The sequence below is a fragment of the Camelus bactrianus genome, chromosome 5, assembly GCF_048773025.1.
Source record: "Camelus bactrianus isolate YW-2024 breed Bactrian camel chromosome 5, ASM4877302v1, whole genome shotgun sequence".
NCBI classification, from domain to species: Eukaryota; Metazoa; Chordata; class Mammalia; order Artiodactyla; family Camelidae; genus Camelus; species Camelus bactrianus.
In genome coordinates, this window is record NC_133543.1 from 51,346,282 (window position 1) to 51,372,280 (window position 25,999).

The 25,999-nt window shown below is 42.2% G+C and overlaps 1 protein-coding gene across 1 annotated transcript in view; it reads right to left on the reverse strand.

Moving 5' to 3' along the window:
• LRP2 (LDL receptor related protein 2) overlaps positions 1-24,262 on the reverse strand; it is a 181,774-nt gene extending 157,512 nt beyond the window's left edge. The window contains exon 1 of the mRNA XM_010971430.3: positions 24,007-24,262. Coding sequence (XP_010969732.2) covers positions 24,007-24,085 — 79 coding nt within the window. The 5' untranslated portion in view covers positions 24,086-24,262. The remainder of the gene's footprint in view (positions 1-24,006) is intronic.
• Between the last annotated feature and the right edge of the window lie 1,737 nt (positions 24,263-25,999).

Consider the following 25,999-nt stretch of genomic DNA (forward strand, 5'->3'; position numbering starts at 1 on the left):
TAGACTAAAAGCCAAGAGACACATGAAATGGGTATCAGCCCTTGCAATAGCACTGACCACTGTCCCCCTTCCATTCAAAAAGTTCCACAAGGGCAGGAACTATCAGTTTTATTCACCATTAAATCTTCAATCAATAAATACTTGTTGCTTAACTGACTCGGGTTAGTGAACCTGGATTTAAACTCTCTGATACGCAGTTTCCTTACCTGCAAAATTTCTGACCAGCCCAACCAGGTTCTGGTGAGGATTAATGGTCCCCGTAAACCATCAGCACAATGCCTGAAGCAGAAAGTCCCTCCGTGAAGGGTGGTTCCGTCCTGGGCACACCCACATCCTACACATCTCAAACATTCTAACAGCCTAGGAAGTAAAATACTTGGGGACCAATGTCTTCACCAAATCAGACCTGTTTGTTCCCCTAATCTCTAATTGAGAGAAAACTCCCCAAACCAGAGCCGCCTTGCTTGTGGAAGGCTCAGTGTTGAGAGTAAGGATGGGTGGTGGTTGTCTTGCCTCCTGCCCGTGAACAAAGTATCCACTGGCCCAGTCTGAGGTCAAGGGCAAGACTGAAAATCAAGATTTATTTTAGGAAACACAGGTCAAGTTTGCTACTGATTTCCTATTTTCTTCTTTATGAATTTTTCTATTTTCCTACAATGAGCATTTTTATTACTTCATCTATTTTAAATCACTCAATTTTAGGTGAGCCTCTGGAGTTTTTATGCAGAATACTGTGTATAATTTCAACACCAAAAAAAAAATTAATCATAAACATAAAGGCTTTCCCAGAATGGATCTTAAATCATTATACTGCACGTTGAACTTGGCCGTGGTTACCTTTTCATAGTTATAAAAGCATTCCTAGTGACCTGAGCTCTTGCCTTAACGTACAACACTGAGTTGAGGACATAAAGAAATTCAGGATTTTAGTCAACTGAAGCTAAGCTGAAACTATTTCCATTTAAAAAGTTCATGACTATAACTCAATTTAAAAAAAAAAACAAAACCTAAAAATAATTTTAAAATAAAAAAAATTAAAAGTTCAGAAATTCCCCAGGTCCTAGGTTCAAAAGAATGAAATTTCAAATTCTTCCTAAAGTGCTGAGCTATTCATTATCCTAGTTCTCTAAACTTTCTCTTATATAATAGAAAAATGCTCCAAATGTAAACTTTCTTTAACTAAAATCACTTGTGATGATGCTTTACAATATATTCAAAGGAAAACTTTATCATCTTCAGTTATTACCTTCTCTCCAGTTGAATGAGAATAGATTTACATAAACCTAGACACCCACCCATTCCAAAAGGATGAAGAGAATACCCCATAGTTGCTGTGACCCCAGCCCTAGGCTTCACTGGCGACGAAAAGAGAGATCTTCCCACCTTCCTAAATAGTCTCCACCTCACAGAGCAGATGCTCCAAACTCAAGTCAATCCGGCAAGCACATGTTGAGGCTCTGGCGGACCACTGATCTGTGTGCTCTTACAGGAGCAGAAGGACAACTGTCAGGAAACTACGGTAAAGACAACGAGCTCACAACAATTTGGCGGTCCTCATGCAAACCCACACGGCCAGCCCACCTCCTGCCAGAAACTAAGTGAAGCCAGTTCATCCCTGAGAAGAGCTGGGTTCACTCTGTTTACTAAGAGCACTCAACACACTTAAGTTTGGTGGGTAACGTTACAAAGTGGCAAAAACAACTTAAACCTAAAAGACTCTTCTGATAGTCCAGGAATGAGGCGATTAGGGCCTTATCTAGTTAAAGAGTCCCATCTCGGCTTCATTTCCCCCACTCTCATCTAAAAATCCTTTCCTTCTGTCTCCCTGAGATCATCCCCGTAATGCCGCCAGAGTTTTCGTGGCCCTTGACGCTGATCCCCTAAATGTGTACCCAAGTGAACTTTTTCACAGCAATGTTTAAGAGAGTTTTAAAAAGGCCTTCCAAGGATGAATATAGGCACTTTAGCAGAAAAAAGGAGGCCCTCAAAGAAGTGAATTTTCTAATTGTGGCATTTCAGGCATTCTCTCATGCCCAAATACCTTCCTCACCACCTTGATGGGGCAGATCTGAGGGGGATAGAGGATCTTATCAGGACTCCTAACGAGGTATGTGGACAAGGCCATCTTTGCTGATGCCAGAAACTTCATCAGCAGTGAGAGCATTTTTCCAGAAACGCACAGACCATGTATAATTACAGTCCAAGGGTTTCCTGGGAGAATTGGTGACATCTTTGAATCAGTGTAATGTGTCTTAGATTAATCTGGGCTGAAGAAAAAGGCCTTAAGGAAATACTGCAAAAACAATGACTCCAAAGGCCATGAGAATCAAGTAACAAACGAATATGATTTAAAGAAACTCTGTTGTTTTGCTTCTTTTATACACTGAAACCCCCTTACTCTATTATTTGTAACTCAAAGAACTTCTTCCATTGGAAATACAAGATTCACCAACTCCACCCAATGTGTATGTGTATATATGTGTATATATGCATGTACACACACACACACACATGGAAGCCCAGTGTTTCAAAGCTTGCTGATTAAGGAATGGACTTGACATGCCTTCATAAAGGTGTACTTTTCATCACACTTTCCTTTAGGAATGCGTCTCAAGTATAGGAGTCTATATATCCCTTCTTCCATTCAGCCCAGCATATCTGAAAGCCAACAGCTTTTCCACAGAAGGTTAAGAGATGGAGTCTAAATAACAGATGGCTGTATGCTTTATATGTTACTCTAAAATTGGGGGCAAGTGGGGCAAGGAAAGGGAGGGCGTGGGGAAGGCTGCTTAGAAACCAGGTAACTTTCCAGAGGAAAAGCCCTGGAGTCTATACCTGGGTTCAGACTCCAGCTCCATCTCTTACTGACACTATGGTGAACATGTTACTCTATGCCTCCATTTCCACATCTAAAAATGAGGATAATAAGATAAAAAAAAAAAGAGGATACTTTTCATTAGGTTAAGATGAAGATAGAATAGGAAATATGGGCCTGGCACTCAAGTACGTGTTCAACAAATGTTAGCTATTGTTATTTTTACGCAAGTGTTATCTGACCCTTTAAACTCTATATTGTCTCCCTTTGAAGTTTTCAGGGATTTTTTGTTTTATATATATTTGTTTTTATTCCAGCTCTTCTGTATTCATAATCTACCACCCAGTTTGAAGATCTTTTAAAATTACCCTAATTAGAATTGTAGCTTATTCCCCCCAAAAGCTGATTGAATACAGAAATTTCATATTATCTTATCACTAAATTATCACTTCTACTTTAAATTATACTCTCTCCTTAACTAAAAATTTCTTATATGTGAGGTTCACAAAAGAAAAACATATCCATATTCAAAATAAAACCGCTAGAAAAATAGAATTCAATTCACAAAGATAGGCAAGTTCAGGTACACAGCTACGTACTTTCAGAAACATACCGCTACTTAGTGAAATAAATTAACTCTAAGTTTATTTCTTTGGTTGACAACACCTCTGTTCTTAAGACATTTCAACAACTACATTTCAGGTGTTTAAAATGTGCAGGAATAATTAAAAAGAATTCATGTTTAACTAAATAACATTAAGCAGTTGCCTAAATACAGACGCCTTAGTCCAAAGAAGTTGATAGTGGCAATATTTATTGAATTACTGAGTTAGACAATATGGAATTATTAAGCCCTGATAGCAGTATCTACAATCTAAGAATTCTCCTTACTTCAGCCTGAGTGTGGTAATTGTTTCTGACTCTCGATGACATTTTGAAAAATACCAAGAGTAAAGGAAACAGAGCCCACATCTTACCGCAGGAAAAGTCCTGAGCTTTTCAAAGTGTAAACTGCAAATGCAGTTGCACAATTACAGCAACCTCTTAGAAAAGGGGCTTCTGGTATAAAAAAATCAGAGAACAAGCAATACTTCGAAACTCAAAATCAGACTCACAGATACATATATATGGTATACATCTCTGTAAGGTCAAAGGGTCAAAGAGACCTTAATGTCAAATTCCAGCATTCTTCTGGTACAGGTTATGTGCCTACAATCTGCTTCCTATCCCTTAGAATCATTAACAATAGGCTTTATCCTTCTTCCGTAGCATGGTCCTTTGAATATTTGAATAGAGAGCTAGCCGTAACTTCCCGATCCTTTTTTTCTCCAAAAGAAACATCCCTAGTTTTTCTGTCATCTCCATTTCATAACATGATTTCCAGTTCTCTTGTCATCCTTGTTTCCATACTCCAAATTCAGTTCAAATGTCTTTACAAAAATGTGGTCCTCAGAATGGAATAAATGCCTAGTGCCACCTGAACAAATGCCTATGTCCAGGACAACACTAGCCTACCACAATACTCATTCTCTTTCCTCTTCAGACACAGAATCCCAATTTTACTCAGGTGAACCATGTGTTCTGCTAAAAAGCTATATTTCCCAGACTTCAGCTAAGTGTGTTCATGGGACTAAGTCTTGATCAATGCAATGCAATGCAATAGCATTGTGTAGGACTTCTGGGAAGTCTCCTTTAAAGAGAGAAGGCAAAAAAAAAAAGAGAGAGAGAGAGAGAGAGAGAGAAGGCACGCCCTTCTTTTTCCTTCTCCATTCCTGCACCTGGCATGGAGCAGAGATAGCTCTGGCTACAGAACTATTTTGGACAATGAGGTGACCTTAGGGACGGAGGCCCCCAGCAGTGGATGGTGGAGCAGGAAGACAGGTGCCTGAGTCTCTGATGATACCATGGAAGTACCAAACCAGCCTCCTATTGCTGGCAATGTAAGAAAGAAACAAAGCCAAACAAAAGCCTCTCTGCAATGGTGGTCCAAAGTAGAGCATGCTTGTCACCTCCCCTGGGTGACAGAATTGCTTTACTACAACTTACTAATTTTAAAGAACTTTCCACTAAACAAAGTTTTCTTGAGTTCCGGCTTATGCATGGCTCTGTGCCAGATACAGGATATCAGAGAGGAAGCAGGTATAACACTTTGCATCAGTGGTCCTACTCTAGAGGAAGAGATAAAATACATACATAGATAATTATAATTCATGGGATGATGATATGTGCTGTAAGAGAGGTTCAGGTAACATTAAGAGGAAATCAAGAAGGGCCCTGTGGAGGAAGATGCACTTAAGTTACAATATGTGGGTATAAGGGGAAGGTAGTCCTGGCAGAAGGAACAAACTGGAACTAGCACAGGGGCAGGAAGGTGGAGGGCATGACCAAGAAAGATCTACATTTTCCGCCTATGTCACTGACATATGTCTTCAAATTACAAAGATCGTGCTTATAGCAGGTTCCTCTCCACCTGAGGTTAAAAGAAAAAAATCTGAAGGATCCTGGCACCCTCTAAAGCCACTGAGTGTCTCCAGGGGGTCAGTTCAATTCACCATACATTTATGGAGCGCTAACTGTTTTGCTTTCAAATGAGAGTTTCTCCCCATCCACCAGGCCACGCTAATTTTAAACAAATGTCATCAAATACTTGAAGGTGATACTTAGCCAATATTCTACTGAACTGGAAAAAATGTTTCCCAGAGGTGTATCCTGAGATTTGATAAACTCTAAGGGCACAAAGAACATGTATTTCTCCTTTCTTCTTATTCTTGAGCATTAGAGTTAAGCATGCAAGATCTGGAGCCAGTCCTCATACTCCGCCTCAGTTTGCACATTTGTAAAATGGGAATAGTAATGGTATCTACCTCCCTGGACTGTCACAAGGACTAAATGCTATAATTATGCTGACTATATCCCAGACATACAGTAAGTTTCAATAATTGTCAATGCTTATTACCAGTATTATTCCTTCCTGCCTCTTTGTTCACTCCCTATCCACCAAGATGGGTCCTTAGCTGACAGAAGAAATATTGACATTTGGGATGGGACAACTCCTTGCAGTGCGAAACTGTCCTGTGTATCGCATCTGGTTTAACATCCTTGTCCTCTGTCCTCTCCACGCTAGCAGCGACACTCATGCACTCTGACAATCCCCAAAATGAATTTCCAGATGCTCTGTAAGGCAGCTGTACCAATGAGGAATCAATGAACAAAACCAAAGAAAACATCATTTGCCAGGCCCAATAAACTAGAACTTTTTCGGATAAAGGGATTTAAGAATTTTATTTACCATCAAGTATGGAATGTAAATAACATACGTGTACATTGAAAAGACATGTCTATTCACATAAATAAAACATATCAATAATGGGAATTATCAAAAAGAGCAACAAATAAAAGCTTTCTCTGTATTTCACAGTGACTCCTTCTCCTCTGGTCACCTCTAGGTCCACAAGTTTAGTTCAACCCTTATCCTCTGTCACTCAGATAATTCCAGTCATTCTCTACTTTAACTGGTTGGTGTGCTTTTCCTCATGGCAGCCAGCATTATCTTTATAAAATGGAAGTCTGATCCTTGCCCTTCCCAGCTTGCATTTCTTCAAAAGGCATCAAACTGCTTAGCTTGACATACAAAGTCCTTCAGTCTCACCAGAGGCCACTCTCCCATCTCCATCTCCTGCTGACACCTCCTCCCTCAAGATTCAGTTCAAATGGCAGATCTGGGTAGTCTTCCTTGGCTCTTGGGCCCCTCAGACCTACCTGACCTCACTCCCTGTCCTGTGTTCCCAAACCTCTACCACAGCACCTCTCACCTTGTGGCACAATTGTTTATGTCCATGTCTTATTTGTCTTTGTGTCCAGTTCTGGGCACAGTAGGCTCTCAGGAAATGTTTGTGGAATAAATACATCAGTGATAATACTCACTGTAATTATGAACCAAATCTAGATTGAGTGATAGCTTTTCACCTCTTAAACTCCTCACTGACCCCTCTATTCTCTATTTTCACGAAATAAAAAGAACTATTGTAAGAGAAAAAAAAAATCACTGATTAGGATACTTACATGGTCTGCCTAAAACTTCCCACAAAGCCTGGTGGTCATCTTTGAATGTACTCTTCCCTCTTCCTCCTTGACCAGGGGACACACCTGAGCCCTACTTAGACCCACACTCCTATTATTCTTGTTCTCAGAGACACAGAGACATCACGAGGAAACTCTGCATAGGATCAAGTTTACCAGAAGCAGATACAGGACACATGAAATGGAAACACTGCGTCCACTGAAAAGTTTGAAATTCTCTCTAACATGACATTTTGGATCTGTGCTTTCAAGACCTAGAGGTGAAGGTCCAAATGTTCTTGGGGTTAGAAAGGCAGGATACAAGGTCTGTCTTCTAATGCTTCCTTGTCTAACAGTTTCCACTCCAGAAAAAAAAAAAAAAAGCTGTATTTTTTTCCCCAGCAAGTTCTATGGATAGAGAATGTGACAAGTGGTTCCTTTATTTCAAAAGACCACAGCATGGTGGCTGCTCTGCTGCACTGACCTAACCAAGAGCTGGTCAACTATGAATGATTTAGCACAGGTTCCCTGTGGGGCCAAATGTTTACTGAATCTCACCAAGTGCCAGGACCCTGCATGTTCACGATGTCCTTTAAATATTCCCAGGAACCTGTGCAGTAGACATTTCTGAGGCGTCCCAGAAACTGAAGCTCAGAGAGATTAAGTAGCCCAGAGGTACCCATCTGGAAAGTAACCAAGCTAAACCTCCAAGCTCCAGCACCAGGCAGTGTCCCAGCACCAGAAGGGGTTCAGCCGCAGGTGACCTATGTCACAGGCAGACCATAGAGACTGGGGATCCTTAAGCAGGTAGAGAACAGGCAGAGGGCCGTGGCCAGGGAGCTTCCACAACAGTTAAGAAAAGCTCAAAGATTTTTGCTTGGCAGCCAGAGACGTGAATCTACATCACTGACTTCAGTTCATTCCCACAAGTTAGGCTGCCTTCTATATCTTCAAGGAAGCTGTAAGAATTTTCTCTTTATAAAATGAGTCATTTTAGCATAGAAATTTTGCAAATATGTAAATATATACCAACTCCTCAAAAGTTATTCAAGATGCCAAATATTCCTTCTTAAAGCAATTTTCAATAACCCTTGTCATCTGTCCTACAATGCAAACCCTGAGTGTTTAATGCCTTTCAGAAAATGTAATGGCATATTTGAGGGCATAGGGGGGTGGTTTAGTAATGTTCCAGCTCACATGTTTCACGGGAGGCCAAGACATAGTGAAATCATGTAGGCAGAGAATACAATTTTCAATTATAACGATTCTAAAAGGTAATGACGTTTTAGTTGTATGTTTGTATGGTATTTTAAACCAGTAAGCAAGGTTTGGTGACTAATACAATCAATATATCTCAACATTTTGATAAATTCCTTCTAAATAGAGTACCTAAGTATCTATTAAAATTTACTTCCAGCTAAAAGCCAAATTCTGTTTCATATTATTATAGCCCCCATTCAGTTTTAACTTAGAAAAAAGAAAGAAAACAAAACATTTTTTAAAAACTTAATAGTTGAAGCTTATCCTAGAGTGAGTTTCATCATGACTTGCCATCCACCTTCTCTCTCAGTGGTGCTATGTACACTCTAAGTTTCAGTCCCCTAAATCTTTCAAAATGTGCTGAGATGAAGGAGCAAAGGTGTCCTTTGGCCTGACTTTTCCTTAAAACCATATGTTAAAAGTTACTCCGGTACGTTCCACTCAAACTATAACTAGCTAGTTCTCATTTGTAAGGTTGGCAGGGAGCGAATGAGAAGAGAAGAAAACCTCTAATTTGTCATCAATAAAATAAATCAGGAAATATAGCCCTTAATCTTAAAAGTACAATTTACTGACTTTGTCATTTATTTACAAAATTGATGGAAATTGTTAACAAGGAGTTAATTGATTTAAGTCACCTGATTACCACAGTTAATTAACCACACTGACTTAATCTTCTTTGAAAACATCAACTAATCATTTCCCAGGTGTCAAGGGGTAAATCGTTAAATAAAAAATAAACCTCTGTCCTCCTCTTCAAGGGAGATTTCTCGAGTGTGTTTTCTGTGCAGATTCCAGTCTAGCAACAAGCTAAGTTTAGGGAATTTTCTTCCTATATGGCTGTACTGAAAGAGCTTCCATATTTCCCGAGTTTTTTCCTCCATATAATAAGAAACCAGCCTTGCAACCTTACCATTCATCCATGTCATTTTGAATTACTTCAAAAATGAGCTAGGAACACTTCCTGAATAAAAAAGAACAAGTGAAAGACAGAAATTGAGGTTTTCCTATGGGAAAGCAGGTTTGCAAAAAAAGAACTTAGAAATCTTATTTGGAGGATGTGACTACAAAAGAACAGCATAAGGGAATTGAGAGATGGGAGTGTGCCACAGAACTGTTCTAATCCTGATTGTGGTGGTGGTTACACAAACATATACATGTATTAAAACCGATGGAACAATATATACACAATTTTAGTCTATGTTCATTTTTAAAATAATAAAATAAAACATTTCATTAAAGATCATATTCAAGCCCAGCCCTATGAAAACTGTAAAACCTTACTCCCTTTTTTACACATAGAAAAATTAAGGCCAACTACTTGCTCCCCACTGCAAAAAAAATCGTAGGAGGTGGAGAGTCTAAGAAAACAAAGTCTGTTAGAGAAAATCAGAAAGAATCCATCCTATGTGTCTCATGTCAGTCCAGTTCTCAATTAGAGCCCCTGCTTCCCAGCAAGAAAAACAGAACCAATCGTCTTTGATCTACCAAAGCACCCACATGCAAAAAGGCTCTGATGGGAGCCAAAGTCCCAGGTCACAGTGACAAATCCTGCTTAGACCTCCCAGAGAGAGAGAGTGAGCTAAGGGTCCTCAAGCAAACACTATTCGTCTTCCCTTCACTTTCTCACTCCTTCAATCCCAGCAAAACACTGGAAAAATAAATCTGGATTACAGTGGGATTTCGTTGCATGTATTTACAATTAGCAACAACTATTAAAGACCTCTTTGGTGCCCCTTACAGGGAAGTGAGAGTGTGCAAATCAACATGCATCCTTCTTAGCTCAAGTCCCATGTTTTCTCTTGTCTGCAATGCTGGGTTTAATTATTTACAGCAGGGAGCATCTAATTTTTGCTGTCTTCCAGTTAGTACGTTCAATTTTTAAACCGTGCATTTTGTTTTTCACCAGAATCTCAACTCCCAATGATTACTTAGCAAATTCTTTCAACACCTCACTGCACCAAATATTAGGGAAGAAGTACATTTTTATGTCAGAAGTGAACTAGAAAAGTAATTCAGTTTTGGTACATAAAAATTAACCATTTAGCATTTGACTTGGGAAATGTGTGTATTTTACTTTATTCATTTGCAAATTCTTTTTTTTTATTGCATACTAACTAAAGAAAAACACAGGATTTCCTACCAAAAGTGATCATTGGAAAATTAGTAACTTCCATTTACACTATATCCAAAAGCCTCCTCTCAATCTCACCTGATGCGGAAGAATACCTAAGGAATGACTGATAGTGTTGCAACTTTGCTGCTTTTTAGGGTCAAATTTTCCGTTTGTTCTACCAATCCTATTTCAACTGAGCTAACTAACTAGAGGAAGGAGACCCTTACTAGAAAGTAAGAAGTTCTATCTTTGATGTCTATGTGACAGATTCACAGCAAAAACTCCCCACAAGACCATCCTAAGGAAGAAGCACAATCATACCTTCCATTCCCAGAAAAGCTGATTTAGGCAAAACAATTAAGACAAGAAGTTGACTCCCTTTCAAGACGCTCACCTGGTACCTTCTTTCCTTTCCTTCTTTCATCCCCTATCAAAACATCAGCTTTGGGTGTCCTTCTCTCTGAACTTTGCTCTAAGAAATGTTTACTGTGTGTTATTATCTCAATGAACTATTTTACCAGACAGAGGTAAACATTTCTGCACTGTAACCAGAGTTTCAAGGGGGAACAGTGTGTTACTCTAAAGAACTGGCTGGAATGGTGACACAGCAGACATCTTTGGCCACGGTGAGAGATGCTTTGGGGCCAAGAGACCTCTCAGCACTTCCAGCCCATGGGCAAACACCTTCCTCATCTCTCCAAGAGCAACCTCCTAGGATGTAAAGAGACTTAGTTCTCACTTGGTTGCTCATTACCTTCTTCCAGGACTTTGAATAAGAGAACTTCATAGGAATTTTTCCATCAATATTAAACAACAGCAAGCTTTAAAAATCTGCACATCACCACCATCCTTAGTGGGATGTTTGAATAGAACTCTCTAATTGGGAAAGGGTCTTCTGAATTTTAAAAAAGTGTAATTATAGAAAAGAGAACATTCCTAGATAATGGAATGGTAATACAGGAGAAAGTAAGCAAGCAGGAATCAGCCAGTCCCTAAAGAATATAAACGGAAAACTCGTTTAAAATAGAAATGCACTCTTCAAAACTAAGCTGATTTGGACAGGCCCATGTGGCAAGATCTCTCTAGCCTGTATTGCATCTAGCTACGTCACGCCAAAGCATGATATGGTCTCAGTCAACATGTGGTGAATAACATCAGAAATTGACACAACATGTAAACAGACTATATTTCAATTAAAATAAAAATGTAACAAATGAATGAATGACCTTCAAAAATAGCACAAAAACATCCAAGTATTGGGTTGCAAAGGGATCAACTTCCAAAATGACGTTACCTTATCATAATATGACCCATTAAACAAGGCTTTGATTGCTACAAAGTCACTGTCTTCCACTTGCTCCTGCTTATCCACAGTGACAACTTAAGAATAAGGGCTCTAAGTTCAAACCTTAGTAACTGGATGGCCTTGGACAAGTTACCTCACCTTGTCTTTGCCTTGGTCCTTTATCCTTAAAATTCGGACAGTCAATGAAGAAGTAGGTAAAGTTATACCTATAAAACACTTAGGATTGTGTCAGGCTCACAAAGTACTCAAAATGTTTGGCCATAATTATTTTAGCTCATTCTGCCAGTTTCTCTACCCATAATGCATATAACTAACTAATTCCCCTGCTTCTAATCTATTTGGTCATGGTTGTGTATGGAGTTGTCAAAAGAATGGGGTCAAAGTGAGAAAGACTGTGCCCAGGGACAAGCAGCCCTGGACATTTTTCAGTAGTCTGGCTCCCTTTGGTTGGGCCCATTTTTCCTTCATTCATCAGGAACAAGACCCATGAATGTCCCGATTTGACATGTGATGTTCTTTCCTCCATAGTTCATGCCGCCTCCCTGAGTTGGGAAACCACTCCCCTCTTCAAAGAGGGTCTTTTGTCTGATCAAGGCTGTTTTCACTGTGTTGTGGTCTCAGACAGATTTCCTTTGTGTTCTGTTTAAACACAGAATGAAAGTCCACTAACATAAAGTCTAAACACTTTGGCTTATGTTTTTGTAAAAGCTACTGTATCAAATCTGTCCATAAAATAGCAGAATGACCCATTCTGTATGTACAGAGGATTCTCACAGGGTAAGCAAGTGTCTGGGGTGGAAGTTAAAAAGACGGATGTAGAATCAGCTACTATCAAATGCACTGGGAATCATCAGTGGTTGGGGGGCAGTGAGGCGGAGGAAGGAGGAGGGTCAGATGAAGAGGAATAGCGTTGCTAAGCCACTTGTTTTGATAGAGACAGCAATTTTCTTTTTTCTCCATCAGGACCTGGATGGGGCCTCCAGGAGCTTGGGGGGAAGAAGGGCTGGCAATCCCAGGGAGTGGGAGATGAGCTGAGGCTGCCCTTCTCAGCTTGAGCACCATGGGTGCTATAACTATCCATCCACTCATTCAACTTTATTTATTTATTTAGCCTTATTCTGGGTACTAGAGATAAAACAATGAATAAAATCCCTGCTCTTGTGGAATTGACATCTTAGGCAATGGAAGACAAAGTAAGCCAAAAAACAAATGAGTTATGTCCATTATATTGGATGGTGATGAGTGCAATGGAGGAAGTACGAGGAAAGAATCAGAGAAGGTGACAACGAGAAAGTGACCTATGAGCAACGACCTACAGAAGGTGAGGGGCGAGTCGTGCACTGTCTGAGGCAAGAGTGTTCAGGAAGAGAGAAAGTGAGTATGAAGGCCTTAAGGTGCTCACTATGTTGGAGAAACAGCGAGAATATCATTGCACCTAGAACACCATGAGTGCAGGAGAGAGAGGAGATAGTTCAGGGAGGTGATGTAGAGGCCAGGTGTTCAGGGTCTACTTGGACGCTGACTTGGTCTACTTGGATGCTGACTCTTTATGACATGGGACACAATAGTAGATCAGAGATGCACCACCCAGATTCCCCTTCAAGGAAGGACCGGCTATAGAGGAGGACTGCCTACCTACACTCAGCTCCTTCGAGGCCCAACTCAGTTGTCGAAGGCACCTTGCCTGAGGTCATGCCCCTCCCAGGGCAGGCCACATCAAGCATCTGAGGAAGGCCATTTCACAGAACACTCTCTCAGGCAACTCTAGCTCCAGAAACTTCCACAGGGTTGAGCAAGGTCTGGTCACAGTTCAGCTTCTCCCTCCTTCCTCCCTCACCTTGCCCACTCCTGCCCCTCCCCTTCCCTTCACAGACACTGATCTTAATAAAGATCTTGCACTCCAAACTCCACCTCAGCATCTGTTTCTGGAAAACCCAACTTGTGTGTGACAGAAGCCGTTGCTGCCTCTGAGCAGAGCAGTGAGATAATCTGACTGGTATTCTAAAAGGGGGTTAAGAGTCAACAGAAGGGGGACAGAAATGATGCAGGGTGATCAATAAGGAAGATATTGCAATCATCCGGGTAGGAAGTGGCCATTACTTGGATCAGGGTGGTAACAGTAAAGAGAATGAAAAGTGGCTGGACTGCAGATCTGTTTTGAAGATGGAAACAATAGGACTTTCTGACAGATTGGATGTGAGGGATAAAAGAAAAAGAGGAGTCAAAGCAGAGTCCAAGGTTTGAAGTCTGAGCCAGAATGGAGCAGCCATTTACTAAGACAGGGAATCGTCTGGGGAAAGCAAGTTTGGGGCATTAGTGGAGATCAGGAGTCCGTTTTGGACATAAATCTGAAATTGCATAGCCAGGTGACTATGTCAAATAAGCACTGGATATATGGAAGTAGAGTTTAGGGTAGGATCTGGATTATACTCATAAATTTGTACATTGTCAGCATATAGATGGTATTTAAAGCCATGAGGCAGGATGAGGCTACCAAAGAAGTGTGGATAGAGATGAAAAGTAATCAGGGAGATGACCAGCAATAAGCATGAGATACCAAGGAGAGGCCAGCAAGGAAGGAAGAAAACCAGGAAAACGTGGTTCCTTGGAAGCCAAATTGAGTGTTTCATGGAGAAAGGCAGAAAACACTGTGTGCAGCATTGCTAATCAGCTAAATAAGATGAGAGCTGAGAATGGATCTTTGGGATTTAACAACATGGAGGTCATCAGTGACCTTGGCTAAAGAAATACCTGTCAAGGGTGGGGGGAAACACTTGAATGGCATGGATTTGAGAAAAATTAGAAGAGAGCAATTATAGTAGATACAGACAAATCTGCCAAGGAATTCTGCTGTAAAGAGGGGTGGAGAAAATAGGTGATAACAAGAAGGGAATGTGGGGAGAAAGAGGATTTTATGAGAGGAGACAAATAGAGGTGAGAGAGAATGTGATCTAGAACATGAATGAAATGGTTACACTACAGAAGATGGAAAGTTCATCTAGAGAAACAGGAGGAAAGACAGATTACAGAGGCTGAAGTGTAAGTGATGATGGTTGAGTTACAGGAGGCTGGAGTTCTCCTGATTGTTTCTGTTTTCATGTTTATAAGAAGCAATGCTGTCTGAGTAGGTGGTGTCAGAGGTTTGAGAAAAGAAATAAGATATAAGGGAATAGAAGAGTGAACAGCCTCGCCAGGTGGCAGGTCCTAAAGTTCAGATAAGTTTCATGAATTTAAAGTAAGACCAATCACAGTTTTGTGTTTTTCTCCTGCCACATTTAGCTACAGCAATGCAAATGTGGGGAATTCAATTTAACCAGAACTGGGGTTTTGCAGAGCACAACAGAGCAAGATAAAGAGTCCAGACTGCTGAGGGTGGAGGCAAGGAAGTGATGTAAATGATGGACCATGAAATATAAACTAAGGGAGTCAGTAACTGAGGGGTCTGAGGGATGGTCAAGAGATGGCAGGATCAATGGACTGTAAGTCCTCATGGGGTCAACAAGGAGTTGGGCTTGGGATATAAAGTGAGTGAGCTACAGGTTTTCCAATACTTCCATTCCAACCATGGAATAGACGGCTAATTTCGATGCCAGTGGGCTTTGTCAGGGATGCTCTTGAGAGGAATCCCTGACTCGAGTGAGAAAGGATTAGAAGACCTCCAACAGCGGTTCAGCTCAAAGAATCTCAGGGTCTTAGAGTGGGAAGAAGGGTAAGCAGGCTGTCCAGGGAAAGAGCAAAGAATGTAATTAAGACACAAACAGTGGCTACCGGGAGGGACTGTCACGTTGGTGGGGAAAGGAGACCGCCAGGAATGGGGGCAATACTTCACGACACCCTCAGATGTAAAAGAGCAGTTACTGTAACTACCTTGTAACATTCCCATCCAAAAGAAAGAGTAGATTGAACACAATATACTTCACCGCTACTGGAAGGAATTTACGTTGGTAAGTTAGTTTCAGTTTACAAAACTAAAATTGAGGGAGTTCACCTAGACCAACTGTTCCCAAATTGACTCTCAGAATTACTTGGAAACTCTTAAAAAACCAGATTCCCATACTCCTGATTTAGAAATTGTGGGTTTGGGCCTAAGACTCTATATACTATCTAAAGCTCCCCAGGTGAAGGGAAAGATACAGCTCAGTGGTAGAGTCTGTGCATAAGCATGAGGTCCTGGGTTCAATACCCAGTACCTCCATATAAATAAATAAATACCCAAATACCTCCCCCCAAAAAACTAATAAGTTAAATAAAATTAAATTAAAAAAATAAAGCTCCCTACGTGATTTTGATGACATGCCAAGTTTGGGAAGCCATCTGACTTCCATCTAGGATCCCTAGAGAGTATAGCATTCTGTAAATTGTGATGAAATAATGCTTTTGAGAACATAACTGAAATCTTCTCAAAGTTGTATTGTCCCTAGGTAGGATCAAGAAAATGTGTAGCCCCATTTGCCCAGGCAGCTATAATATAACAATATAGGAAAACAAAGCTGAAACCTAGACAGGAAGAGAGTCAAGAAAAACACAAAGAGAGAGAACTGGAGCCCTGACTGCACCTCACCTGAACTCCACTCTGTCTTGGTTTTATGAGCCAATAAATACCCTTAATTGTTTAAGCCAAGTCGAGGTGGGTTTTCTGTTTCTTGCAACAAAAAGTATCCTCCACAGCCTTCCCACATCAAAATTGAACCACTGTGGAAGCACACATTAGCATTTCCTCTTTGATTAAAATGTAGGTAAAATGGACATACTTTAGAGAAAAAGGTTTCCGTCCTTAAATTCAACTTTTTCTGAGGATTCCCCTATTGAAATAAATGATTTTTTATTTTTCAGCCTCTGCTAAGAAAAATTTCTCCTTGTTAATGAGATTAAAAGCCCAAGAATTAGGCCCAAAGTGACAGGCAAATTTCTGATACTATAAAACAGGATGTTTTACACAACAATCTAAGAAAGTCTAGCATAACAGAATTGTAGCTGCGGTCTTCTTCCCCTTTTTCAGGTTTCCTCAACATCTGTTGGACCTTCAAAAGTACATGTGCTATTATTTAACGCGAATCAGTAGATCTGTAAGTAAAGGCTTATTTTCAAAGTTACTAAGAATCTTCACGTGGCTGATGGTACACAAACTTAAAGGAGACCTCTGGTACTGCTTCCAAACTTGGAATCTCAAGATCTGGACAATAAACAAGCCATTGTATCCATGGTAACAGTGGCTTAACTTTTCAATGCACAGAATGGTAATTACATTTCCTGCTTTCATTCATTTCTCACTGTTTCCAATAACCTTGGAGGTCAGGCATGACCTGAGGGCTAATGACCAAAAGCATAGATTTCAACGTGAAACTTCACATTGTCTAATCTGTCATTCTCTTAGAGGGACTTGTATTTCCTCACATTATGTTTCAGCATTGTCCTAAGTCACAAGTGCCCTAATATAAAAGTTAGCCATCTTACTTTTGGAATGATATTTTCAGTTTCTCAGTACATGCTATTAGAAACAAGACTTAGTACCTTGTAGTAACTTTTGGTGAAAAAGAATATGAAAATGAATATATGTTCCTATATGATTGAAGTATTGTGCTGTATACTAGAAATTGACACAACATTGTAAACTGACTATCCTTCAATAAAAATCAATATTTAAAAAAAGGAAAGAAGACAAAGACCAGAAAAATAACCATCGGCATAGAATGCAAATGTACGGCGTTTCTGAATTAATCTATTGAGGTGTGAAAGGTACCTGATCTACCATTTATGGAAGAAGCCCCTAGGATATATGCTAAGAATCCTTAAATTTGCACCAAGGTGCATTCCATCTCCATAGAAGCATCTTAATATGTCTTCTCTCTTCTCCTTCTCTCTACCACTTTCTCACAGTCAAGGTCTAGTGCCTGGAAAAGGGACAGAGTCTTAGGGGAAAAAAACAAATAACATAAATTGGAAAAGCAGCAAGGGCCTAGGACTCACTGAAAAATGAAATCCTGCAGCGGACTCAAGAGCTCCTGTGCTCTGATCGCTCAGTTCATTTTCCAATGTTCCTGTACATCACAGAGGTCTGCTCTAAATAAGAACCCTTTTAGGCTATAAATAAGCCTTCCAGAGGTCCCTCTTTCTCCTGATCTCTTTCTAAACTTAAATATTGCAACACGATCACAGGAACACAGCACCATGTCATTTGTGTAAATGTTCCCAACACACTCCACCCTTCAATTACTGAGTTATCTTAGGACTGGTTGCTCTTGAGAAATGTCTATAGCCTTTTCAAGTCTGTCTTCCAACATAAAGTGGAAAAATGGTTCAATCTGATAAGGTGTTGCAGACACCTGTTGTTTCTGAGGTCCTATGTCTGTTCGCCATTTTCCCTCTGGGGTCTGTGACTTCAGGGACCAGGCATGTGGGCTAGGTCGAAGCTGCAGGCACACTCCCTGGCCCTGGATACAGTGATTGGGTCTCCATTGAGTCTATGACCTAAGCAGAGCCCCTGAAACACAGCTGAGACTTTTGCTGAGAACAATTAGGACAAAAATTCTTGCTCTTTCCCACTGGATGTGACATGAAAGAATGTGGCTCCAGGAGCCACTGACAGCCATCTGATAACGCCAGAGAAGAACACATGAGAGTCACCTCAGAGCCAGGAGATAGAAAGAGAAACCAGATCAGCAAGACATAGGCTGAGCCTCCATTCATATTAGGTTGAACCAAATGAAATTGCCACATTTGACTATTTCTGACCTAGAAAAACAGCAATCTCATTTGGTTCAACCAAATAGCTATACCTTTTCAATTATGTATTTCAATACACTTCCCTTTTGGCGTCAAATAGTTTAACTTGGGTTTCTGTCATTTACAAACTTAAGAGTTCACACTAATATGTAAGGATGTTGTAGCCACTACAGCACTATGTCAACACGCACACAAACATCACTCAAAGGATCACTTGTATTTAAAAAAAGAGAGACAGCGAGAGAGATACTAAGATACAGTATTTTCTTCTCAAGTTTAGAAAAAGTTAAGTTCTTGAAGAGGGCAGTAATGATGGATAAAAATATATATGAGAGCTCACAGTCTAACAAAACATTTCACACTCAACTCAATTAACTGGTATAACTACCCTATGAGGGAGATATGCACCCATTTTACAGATAAAATGGATCTAGAGCATTTTGTACAGAGTATGTTGTACTGAATTTCCCAGACAGTAAATGGCAGCGCCAAGTTTCAAACCCAGATCCGCTAACCCCCAAATCTCACACTTCCCACTTTGTCTCACAATGCTAAGATAGTGAAGAAATTAATTAGGAAACACTTGCACAGACCCCTACAGAACATGGGAAGCATCAAAGAAATGTCTCTGACACTTCAATACATCTTCCAATCTGATCATTCTAAAGAGGCAGCCCCAAACCCTGAGGCTGAAACAAGTCAAATCTTTCTAATATTGGTGAGATCCTACCCAGAGTTACTAGGAACTAGAGGATGACGATCTCAGACTCTCAAATGCCAAGTTGCAGCCCATTTTTATTGTGAAATCTAGACTCCTCTTTTTAGTTCTCATCCTCCTTAACCTTTCTGCAGTATTGATACTGCTGACCCACTAGCACACTATAGACACCTATTAATAGATGTTTGTGGAATGCTACAGTGGTGACCATTTTTTTTTAATTCCTTAAGATCACAAAGTTAATAGAATGTGATATAACTATTTGAGTTATAACAACAAAGGCTCCATCAAACTCATTTACTGTATACCAGAAAAGGGCTTCACAATTAGTACCTTTTCAGCTGTTCTGTATCATGCCAGTTCCTTTCCTTTCAATTCAACAAACTTTTTTAAGCACCCTCAAGTTTCTACATATCTTGTTCTAGCTACCAGGGCTTAACAGAAACCCCAAAGACAATATTACAGTGTGCTTCTAGTCGCACGGGAAATACATCTAGGTTCTCAATATCCTTATTTAAAAATGATTTTAAAATTTCAACTTATTTTTTTTTAAACCTGTCAGTGTTCCTATAGTGCCTCCCTAGAGAACATGGACAGTGATTAACCATAACCAAATAATTAACTTGAATAAGACTAAAAACCTAGTCACATAGCAGCCTTCACTACAAAACCCCGAAATCTTCAGGAATGAGCTTTGATGGCCTAAGGTTTTGTAAAATGCACCCAGAGGTACAGACTTTGGGCGTCGAGGCACTGGCGTGGTATAAGTTCTGGACCCAGCTAAAAACATATGGTTACATTAACCTAGCATAAGATTCATCTTAAGCCTGAGACAGGTGACCCATGCAATTTAATAAGATTTGCCAAGATCATCTTTTCATCATACTTTGCCTCATTTGATAAGGCAGGATCAACATAAAAGGAATCTAGAAATCTGCTCAACTCATCAGGCTGGGGACATTCAGAGGACATGTATCTAAATATGGTCAAGTAGAAAGAATGAGGAGACTCAGGTTCAGATCCTAGCTCTATCACAAGCTACAGACCCTTAGGCAAGGTACTTAATCTCCACCCTTTCATTCCTTTCAGTCTCCCTCGGGGTTTAGTTACTTATCCATAAAATATTGCAAGTAGACCAGTTGATATCTAAGGTTTCCTCTAGCTGTAAAAGTTTCTATTAAAACAAGACATGGAGGTCAAGAGGAAGCCCCAAAGAATAGCAAGGAAGAAGAACTTCAATAAAAGAAAGAGAAGCTACCTGCTGTGAAATAAAAGCAGCAGCGGGTATTAGAGATGTGATGGAAGCAAAATGTTCCATGTTTGTCATTGGCCACATGATCCTTTTAAACATATAAACTGCACCCAAAGATGTAATTGTCAAAAAAAGCTGATACCATTATGGGCACAACCAAACTTCTATTGAATGATAAAATATAATTTTGCTTAAAATCAGTAACATTTTATCAAAAAAAACTTCAAATCACATCCTGGGATCTGGGAATTCCTCAAAGAAATGTACAGCGGAAAACACTTAAGGGGGAGGATGTAGCTCAGTGGTAGAGAATGTGCTTAGCATGCCTGAGGTCCTGGGTTCAATCCTCAGTACCTCCACTGAATGAATGGATGAATGAATGGATGAATAAACAAACAAGCAAACCTAATTACCTCCCCCCAAAACAAACAAACAGAAGTAAATAATTTTTTAAAAAACACTTAAAGACTTCCCCTATGTGCATTGGAAATTAGAAACATGAATAGTAAGCAAAAAAAAGAAAAAGTAACATTTATTGTTGATCAATATAATAAAAAGAGCTGCTAGTTTGTGATCATTGTCCACAATGCCTTACACCATGCTAAGTATATTTATCTCTATGTTCATAAAATGTCATGGAATAGATTCTCTTATTATTATATCAATTTTACAGCTAAGCAATCTGAGCCATGCAAAGTTAAGGGATGGCTCCCCAAGGTCACAAAGCTAGAAAGTGGTGGAAGCCATTGCTGGAATTCAGGCTCTCCCAAATTTTTTTTTCTTAAAAAATTACACAAAATATGAGGGAAATGCAAATAATTTTTACAGATGTGCTATTTTTTAAAAAGACTAAATATAAAACACTTTATAATTTCTAAGGATGCAAAGTTTGCAGTAATGTAACAACAAAGTTTATACTGTATATATAGCACAGGGAATTATATTCAATATCTTCTAGTAACTTACGGTAAAAGAGAATATGAAAATGAATATATGTATGCTCCTATATGACTGAAGTATTGTGCTGTACACCAGAAACTGACACATTATATACTGACTATACGTCAATAAAAATATATATTAAAAAAAAGAGCTTACCATATATGTGATGCTAAAATAAGGGCATTTACAAAGTCATCGTACTTTACTTCATCTAAGTCAGAATCAATACAACAGGAATCTAGAAATCTCCTTACAATCCCAGCCAGAAGACATTCAGAACACACTTACGTAAAAATGATAAGTAGGAAGAGTGGGAGGGAGGCTGCTAGGATTCAGGTGATAGAAACCTGAGAAGAGTTTCTGAAAATATCCAGTTAGGGAATGGCAGGTGGATTTTACCTTACGTGGCAAAGGCTTGCAAAATGCCCCTCAACTTCTTTAGTAACTTCACACCAGGACAGTAACTTAGGGGCATGACATTTTTAGTACAAAAGAAAAGAGACAGAAACAGATAGAGAGACACAGATAATGCAGTTAAACTATAGCCTCTTGAGTCAGAATCTCTTGGATTTGCCTCACGGCTCTGCAATTTTCTAGCAGTATGACCTTGGGCAAGTTAATTACTTTATGCCTCCATTTCCCAATTGCAAAGTAGGAGTAGAAATAGTACCTACTTCATAGGTATATTATAAAGATTAAATGTCAATAGGTGTAAAACACTTAAAACAGGGCCTGCCACACATGTAAGTGTATGATATGCTATTACTATACACATTATTATAGAATGAAAGATGGATGGATCTAGAAAAGTATAGGTCATTTGGTGACTAAATTGTCAATCCAGGGGAGAAAACATCTGCTTTGATTTTATGGGGACAACCCAGATGTATCCCAGTGGAATAGAGACAAAATATCCTTTTGCCAGGCACTGACAGCAACCTATAGTAAATCCTATAGCTATATTTAGGACTTGAGATATATATAACCCTAAGTGCTGCAGGAAAACCTTCCACAATAATAATAAATCCTCCTTCTGTGTTGCCAACAATGAGAAAAGGTGTTCAAAGTTGGAATTATTAACGATCTCCCCCTGCCTCCCCTCCTTTTCCAAAGATTTTTACAAGACCAGTGAGGTTTGTAAAAATTTGTTGGCGTTTTCCAACTTCTTCCCAGGAAGTCTGCAATGGGTACTGCTAGGAGTTGCTGTATAATTACTTAGTTGATTCCCTCTAAGGAGCTTATGCTAAGAATTGAGGAAAGAAAGCAGATTAACCATTTGAATACATGTCACGGCCCATCCACAAGCCCTCCCCTCTATGGGCCATAAATGGGGGCTTCTGCAGTTTCCACCTGTCAATCCCCAATATGTGATCCAGGGAAATCAATTTATTGCTTTGGCTAATCCTACAACAATAGGGGTTTCATTTTCATTGTAGGGCAATTAAGTTGTCCGAGAAGGAAGGAGCAGAGGGGAATTGTGAGGCGCGGGGGGAGGGAGTCTCTCATCCCCACAGACAGATTAGTCCCCGTGGAGGCAGCAGCGTCCGCTCTGTCTGTCTGGTGGTTGGTCACACGCAGTTCTTGGCTGCTACCTAGCAACGCATAGCCAGAGAGCGAGAGTTCCCTGGTTCCCCTGCCTCCTCCTCGCCCTTCCCATTCATCCCTAGCCTCTCCCTCTCCCTCCCCCGCCCCCCCCCACAGCCCCGTGCTGCTTTCTCTCTCTGTATTCAACCTCTCTCTCCGCTCTCGTTCTCTCCCCTCCTTCTCTCCCTTTTACTCTCTATTTGGTTCTCTTCTCCTCTCACTATTTTATTCTCTCCACTACTCAGTCTCTTTCCCTTGCCTGTTTCTGTGAAAGAAAGAAAGAAAGAAAGAAAGAAAGAAAGAAAGAAAGAAAGAAAGAAAGAAAGAAAGAGAAAGAAAGAAAGAAAAAAGAAAGAAAGAGAGGAAGGAAGGAAGGAAGGAAGGAAGGAAGGAAGGAAGGAAGGGGAGAGAGAGGGAGGGGGGGGGGAGAGAGAGAGAGAGAGAGAGAGAGAGAGAGAGAGAGAGAGAGAGAGAGAGAGAGGGAGAGAAAGGAACTCCCCCGACAACTTGAGAGAAGTTTACCGCTCTTCATTGCAGAAACTCTCTATTCGAGCCCTCAAAATTCTGGCGGGGCTGACGGGCTCCATTCATCAACACAAAAGCCCCCACCTCCCGGCTGAAAAGGGAAACCCTTCAAGAAAATGCTCCAGCATATCAGCCGCTCTCTCGGCCAATCCCACCTCCCGGCCTTATCTTGGCTCGTAAATGATCTTTATCTAGATGCGGTCTCTTGGGGGTCACGGCGAGACCGAGTTTCGCTCGTGAGGAGAGGCGGAGTGTTCGAGCCCGGAGCCTGGGAGCGCGAAGGGACTCCCGGGCGGGACGCTGCAGGTGGAAAACTGCGCACGGAGCAGCGCCGAGGACCGCTCAGTCCCGGACGCAATAAACCAGCTGGGGCAACAGTGCGGGGAGAACCGCAAAGTGCCTTCCAGAGGGTTGGGACAAACCCCTTTGGGAACAAAGGCGGGGTCCCCGTGGGGTGCGCTGTCACTGAAACCGGAGAGGGTGCTTTCTCAAGTTTGCGGCCGCTCAATTCCCGGGAGGGCTAAGGAGGGGCGCTCCCGCGCGCCCTTCGCGGGCAACCTGAGAGCCCCATGGGGAGCCGCTGCGGCGCCGTCGCCCGCTTCTGGCCTCAGCGGCCACGGTCCCCTCTGCCCGCCTGCGGACCCGACCCTGCCACAGCAAGGGAAGCCCGGAGCTCGGCTCGGAGCTCGGGCCAGTGGGCGCTTACCTCGTCCACTGGCTGGCGCCAGGCAGGCGGCGAAAGCCAGCAGAAGCGTGCACGCCGCCGCCGCCGCCCAGCGCTCCATCTCCGCGACGGTCCGGGTCCTCAGCCTCGCCGTTCCTTCCCCTGGAGGTGGGCGCGCGTCGCACTCAGCACAGCAGCGCCTCTGCTCGAGAGTGCTCCTTCAGGCCCGCACCTCGGCGGGCTCCCAGTGGCAGAAAGCCGGGCCCCGCGCCCGAGACATCCCGTTTTCTACCCGCGCCAGTCCCCACCCTCCAGACAGTGCATAAAGCCCTTTAGACCCGCCCGCCCCGGAACTAGCATGCGGGAATCCCGCGGGGCAGGCCCCCTGCCGCCCGGCCCGCCCCCTGCACTTCGCAGTGCCGAGAGGAGCGGGGACCCGAACACGCGCGTGCACACTCACGCAGGCACTCCTACAGACAGCCTCACACACACAGAGGCACACACATTTCTCAGTCTCATCCGCTCACTCACGCGCGCGCACACAATCACACACGTGCACGCACATTTCACAGGTACACACGCTCATTCATATGTGCCCACACGCTCCTCACAGTCACACACTCACATTGACACACTCACACGAGGGTAGGATTTGGCTCCGCACATAAGTCTGCTAGGCAATTCACGGAGAAATCTGCCACCTACACAGTTTTAGAAAAGGGAAATATATATATGATGGAAGAGAAGGGAAAAGAGGAAGTAAGGAGACTGCTGGAGAGATCTGTGACGATTCTGTAGTCTGCAATCCCCAGGCGCCTTCGGACACCCTGGTTTCCCCCATAGAGTTAGGCGCTGAGATGGGGGCTCTGTATTTTTACAAGGAGGAAATTGGATCAATGTTGGGGGAGGGGTGGCGTTGGATCCTTGTTCAACTTTTCTTAAGCACAGCGTCTACAGGTGTCATAGATCGCGCCTCTTACAAATCCGTTCATTTTGAAGCAAATCTGAAAAGAATGAACATCTCGATCGTGCCGGTGCCCCTTTATATGATGGAGAAACGTAAGGGGTTCAGAGAACCCCGCAGCTCCTTTTGTTGGGGCAGCGTTAGCCAGGTTGGCGGGGGCTGAGGTTGGGGAGCGACCCCCAAAGGCACTGTGAGCGAACCTTAACAGAGCATCGTCCTCAGCCGGTACGTGACTATAAAGCCCACCGAATAAAAGGAGAGATGGTGAAACCTCTTCCCCGGCCACTGGGAGACCTGTGTGAGGAGGGGCCGTTTGCGGGCCAGGGTCACCCCAGAATTTCCTGCCCCAGGAGTCAGGCCCTGGTCAAAGGAGTGAGGAGCCCTTTTTCTCTGCCACAGGGGCCGTGGCCGTGAAGGCGGCATCCCAGCACCCACGTTGTCCCCGGGCCAGTTACTGCCACCTCTCCTCCGCGGAACACGGATCTGTGGGACTCTGCTGACCCCCAACAGTCCGGACTGCGTACCTGCCGTGGGCTTTAGTGGTTGGTGAAGCTTTGTGGGGGAGGTGGGAGCGGGAGATGGGTATAATTTTTGAAAGACAAGACGAGAAATAAAGAGAAAACTTAAGACTTAAAAAGTAGGGTGTGAGAAAGGGCGGGAGAGATTTCGTGACTTTCTTTTCGAGAACTGAAATTCAGACTTCTCTGCTCCAGACCCAAGCCACTGGGACGCTATTTGCGTCCTTGCACGGCGTCTGGCGCTGGGTGGCGCCGAGGAGGAGGCAGGATTGGGGACCGGAGGGGCAGGGGGGCTGGAAGTAAGGGGGACGAGGCTGGTAAGGAGGAGGGAAGCGGCGAGGGGGCGAGAAGCTGCACTTTAGTCTCGGCGGGTGATTTATGCCGGTTCCGGGCGGCCGGGGCGATGGTACGAGACCGCGCCGGGGTCAAGCAGCTCCGACGCGCCTGGGCTGCGCTGCATAGTCAATGAGCGTCCCCGCACCGCTGAGTTACAAAGAGCGGCAGCGGGCGCTGGGGAGGCGCGCGCCTAGGCCAGCGGGCGGACGGACGGGCG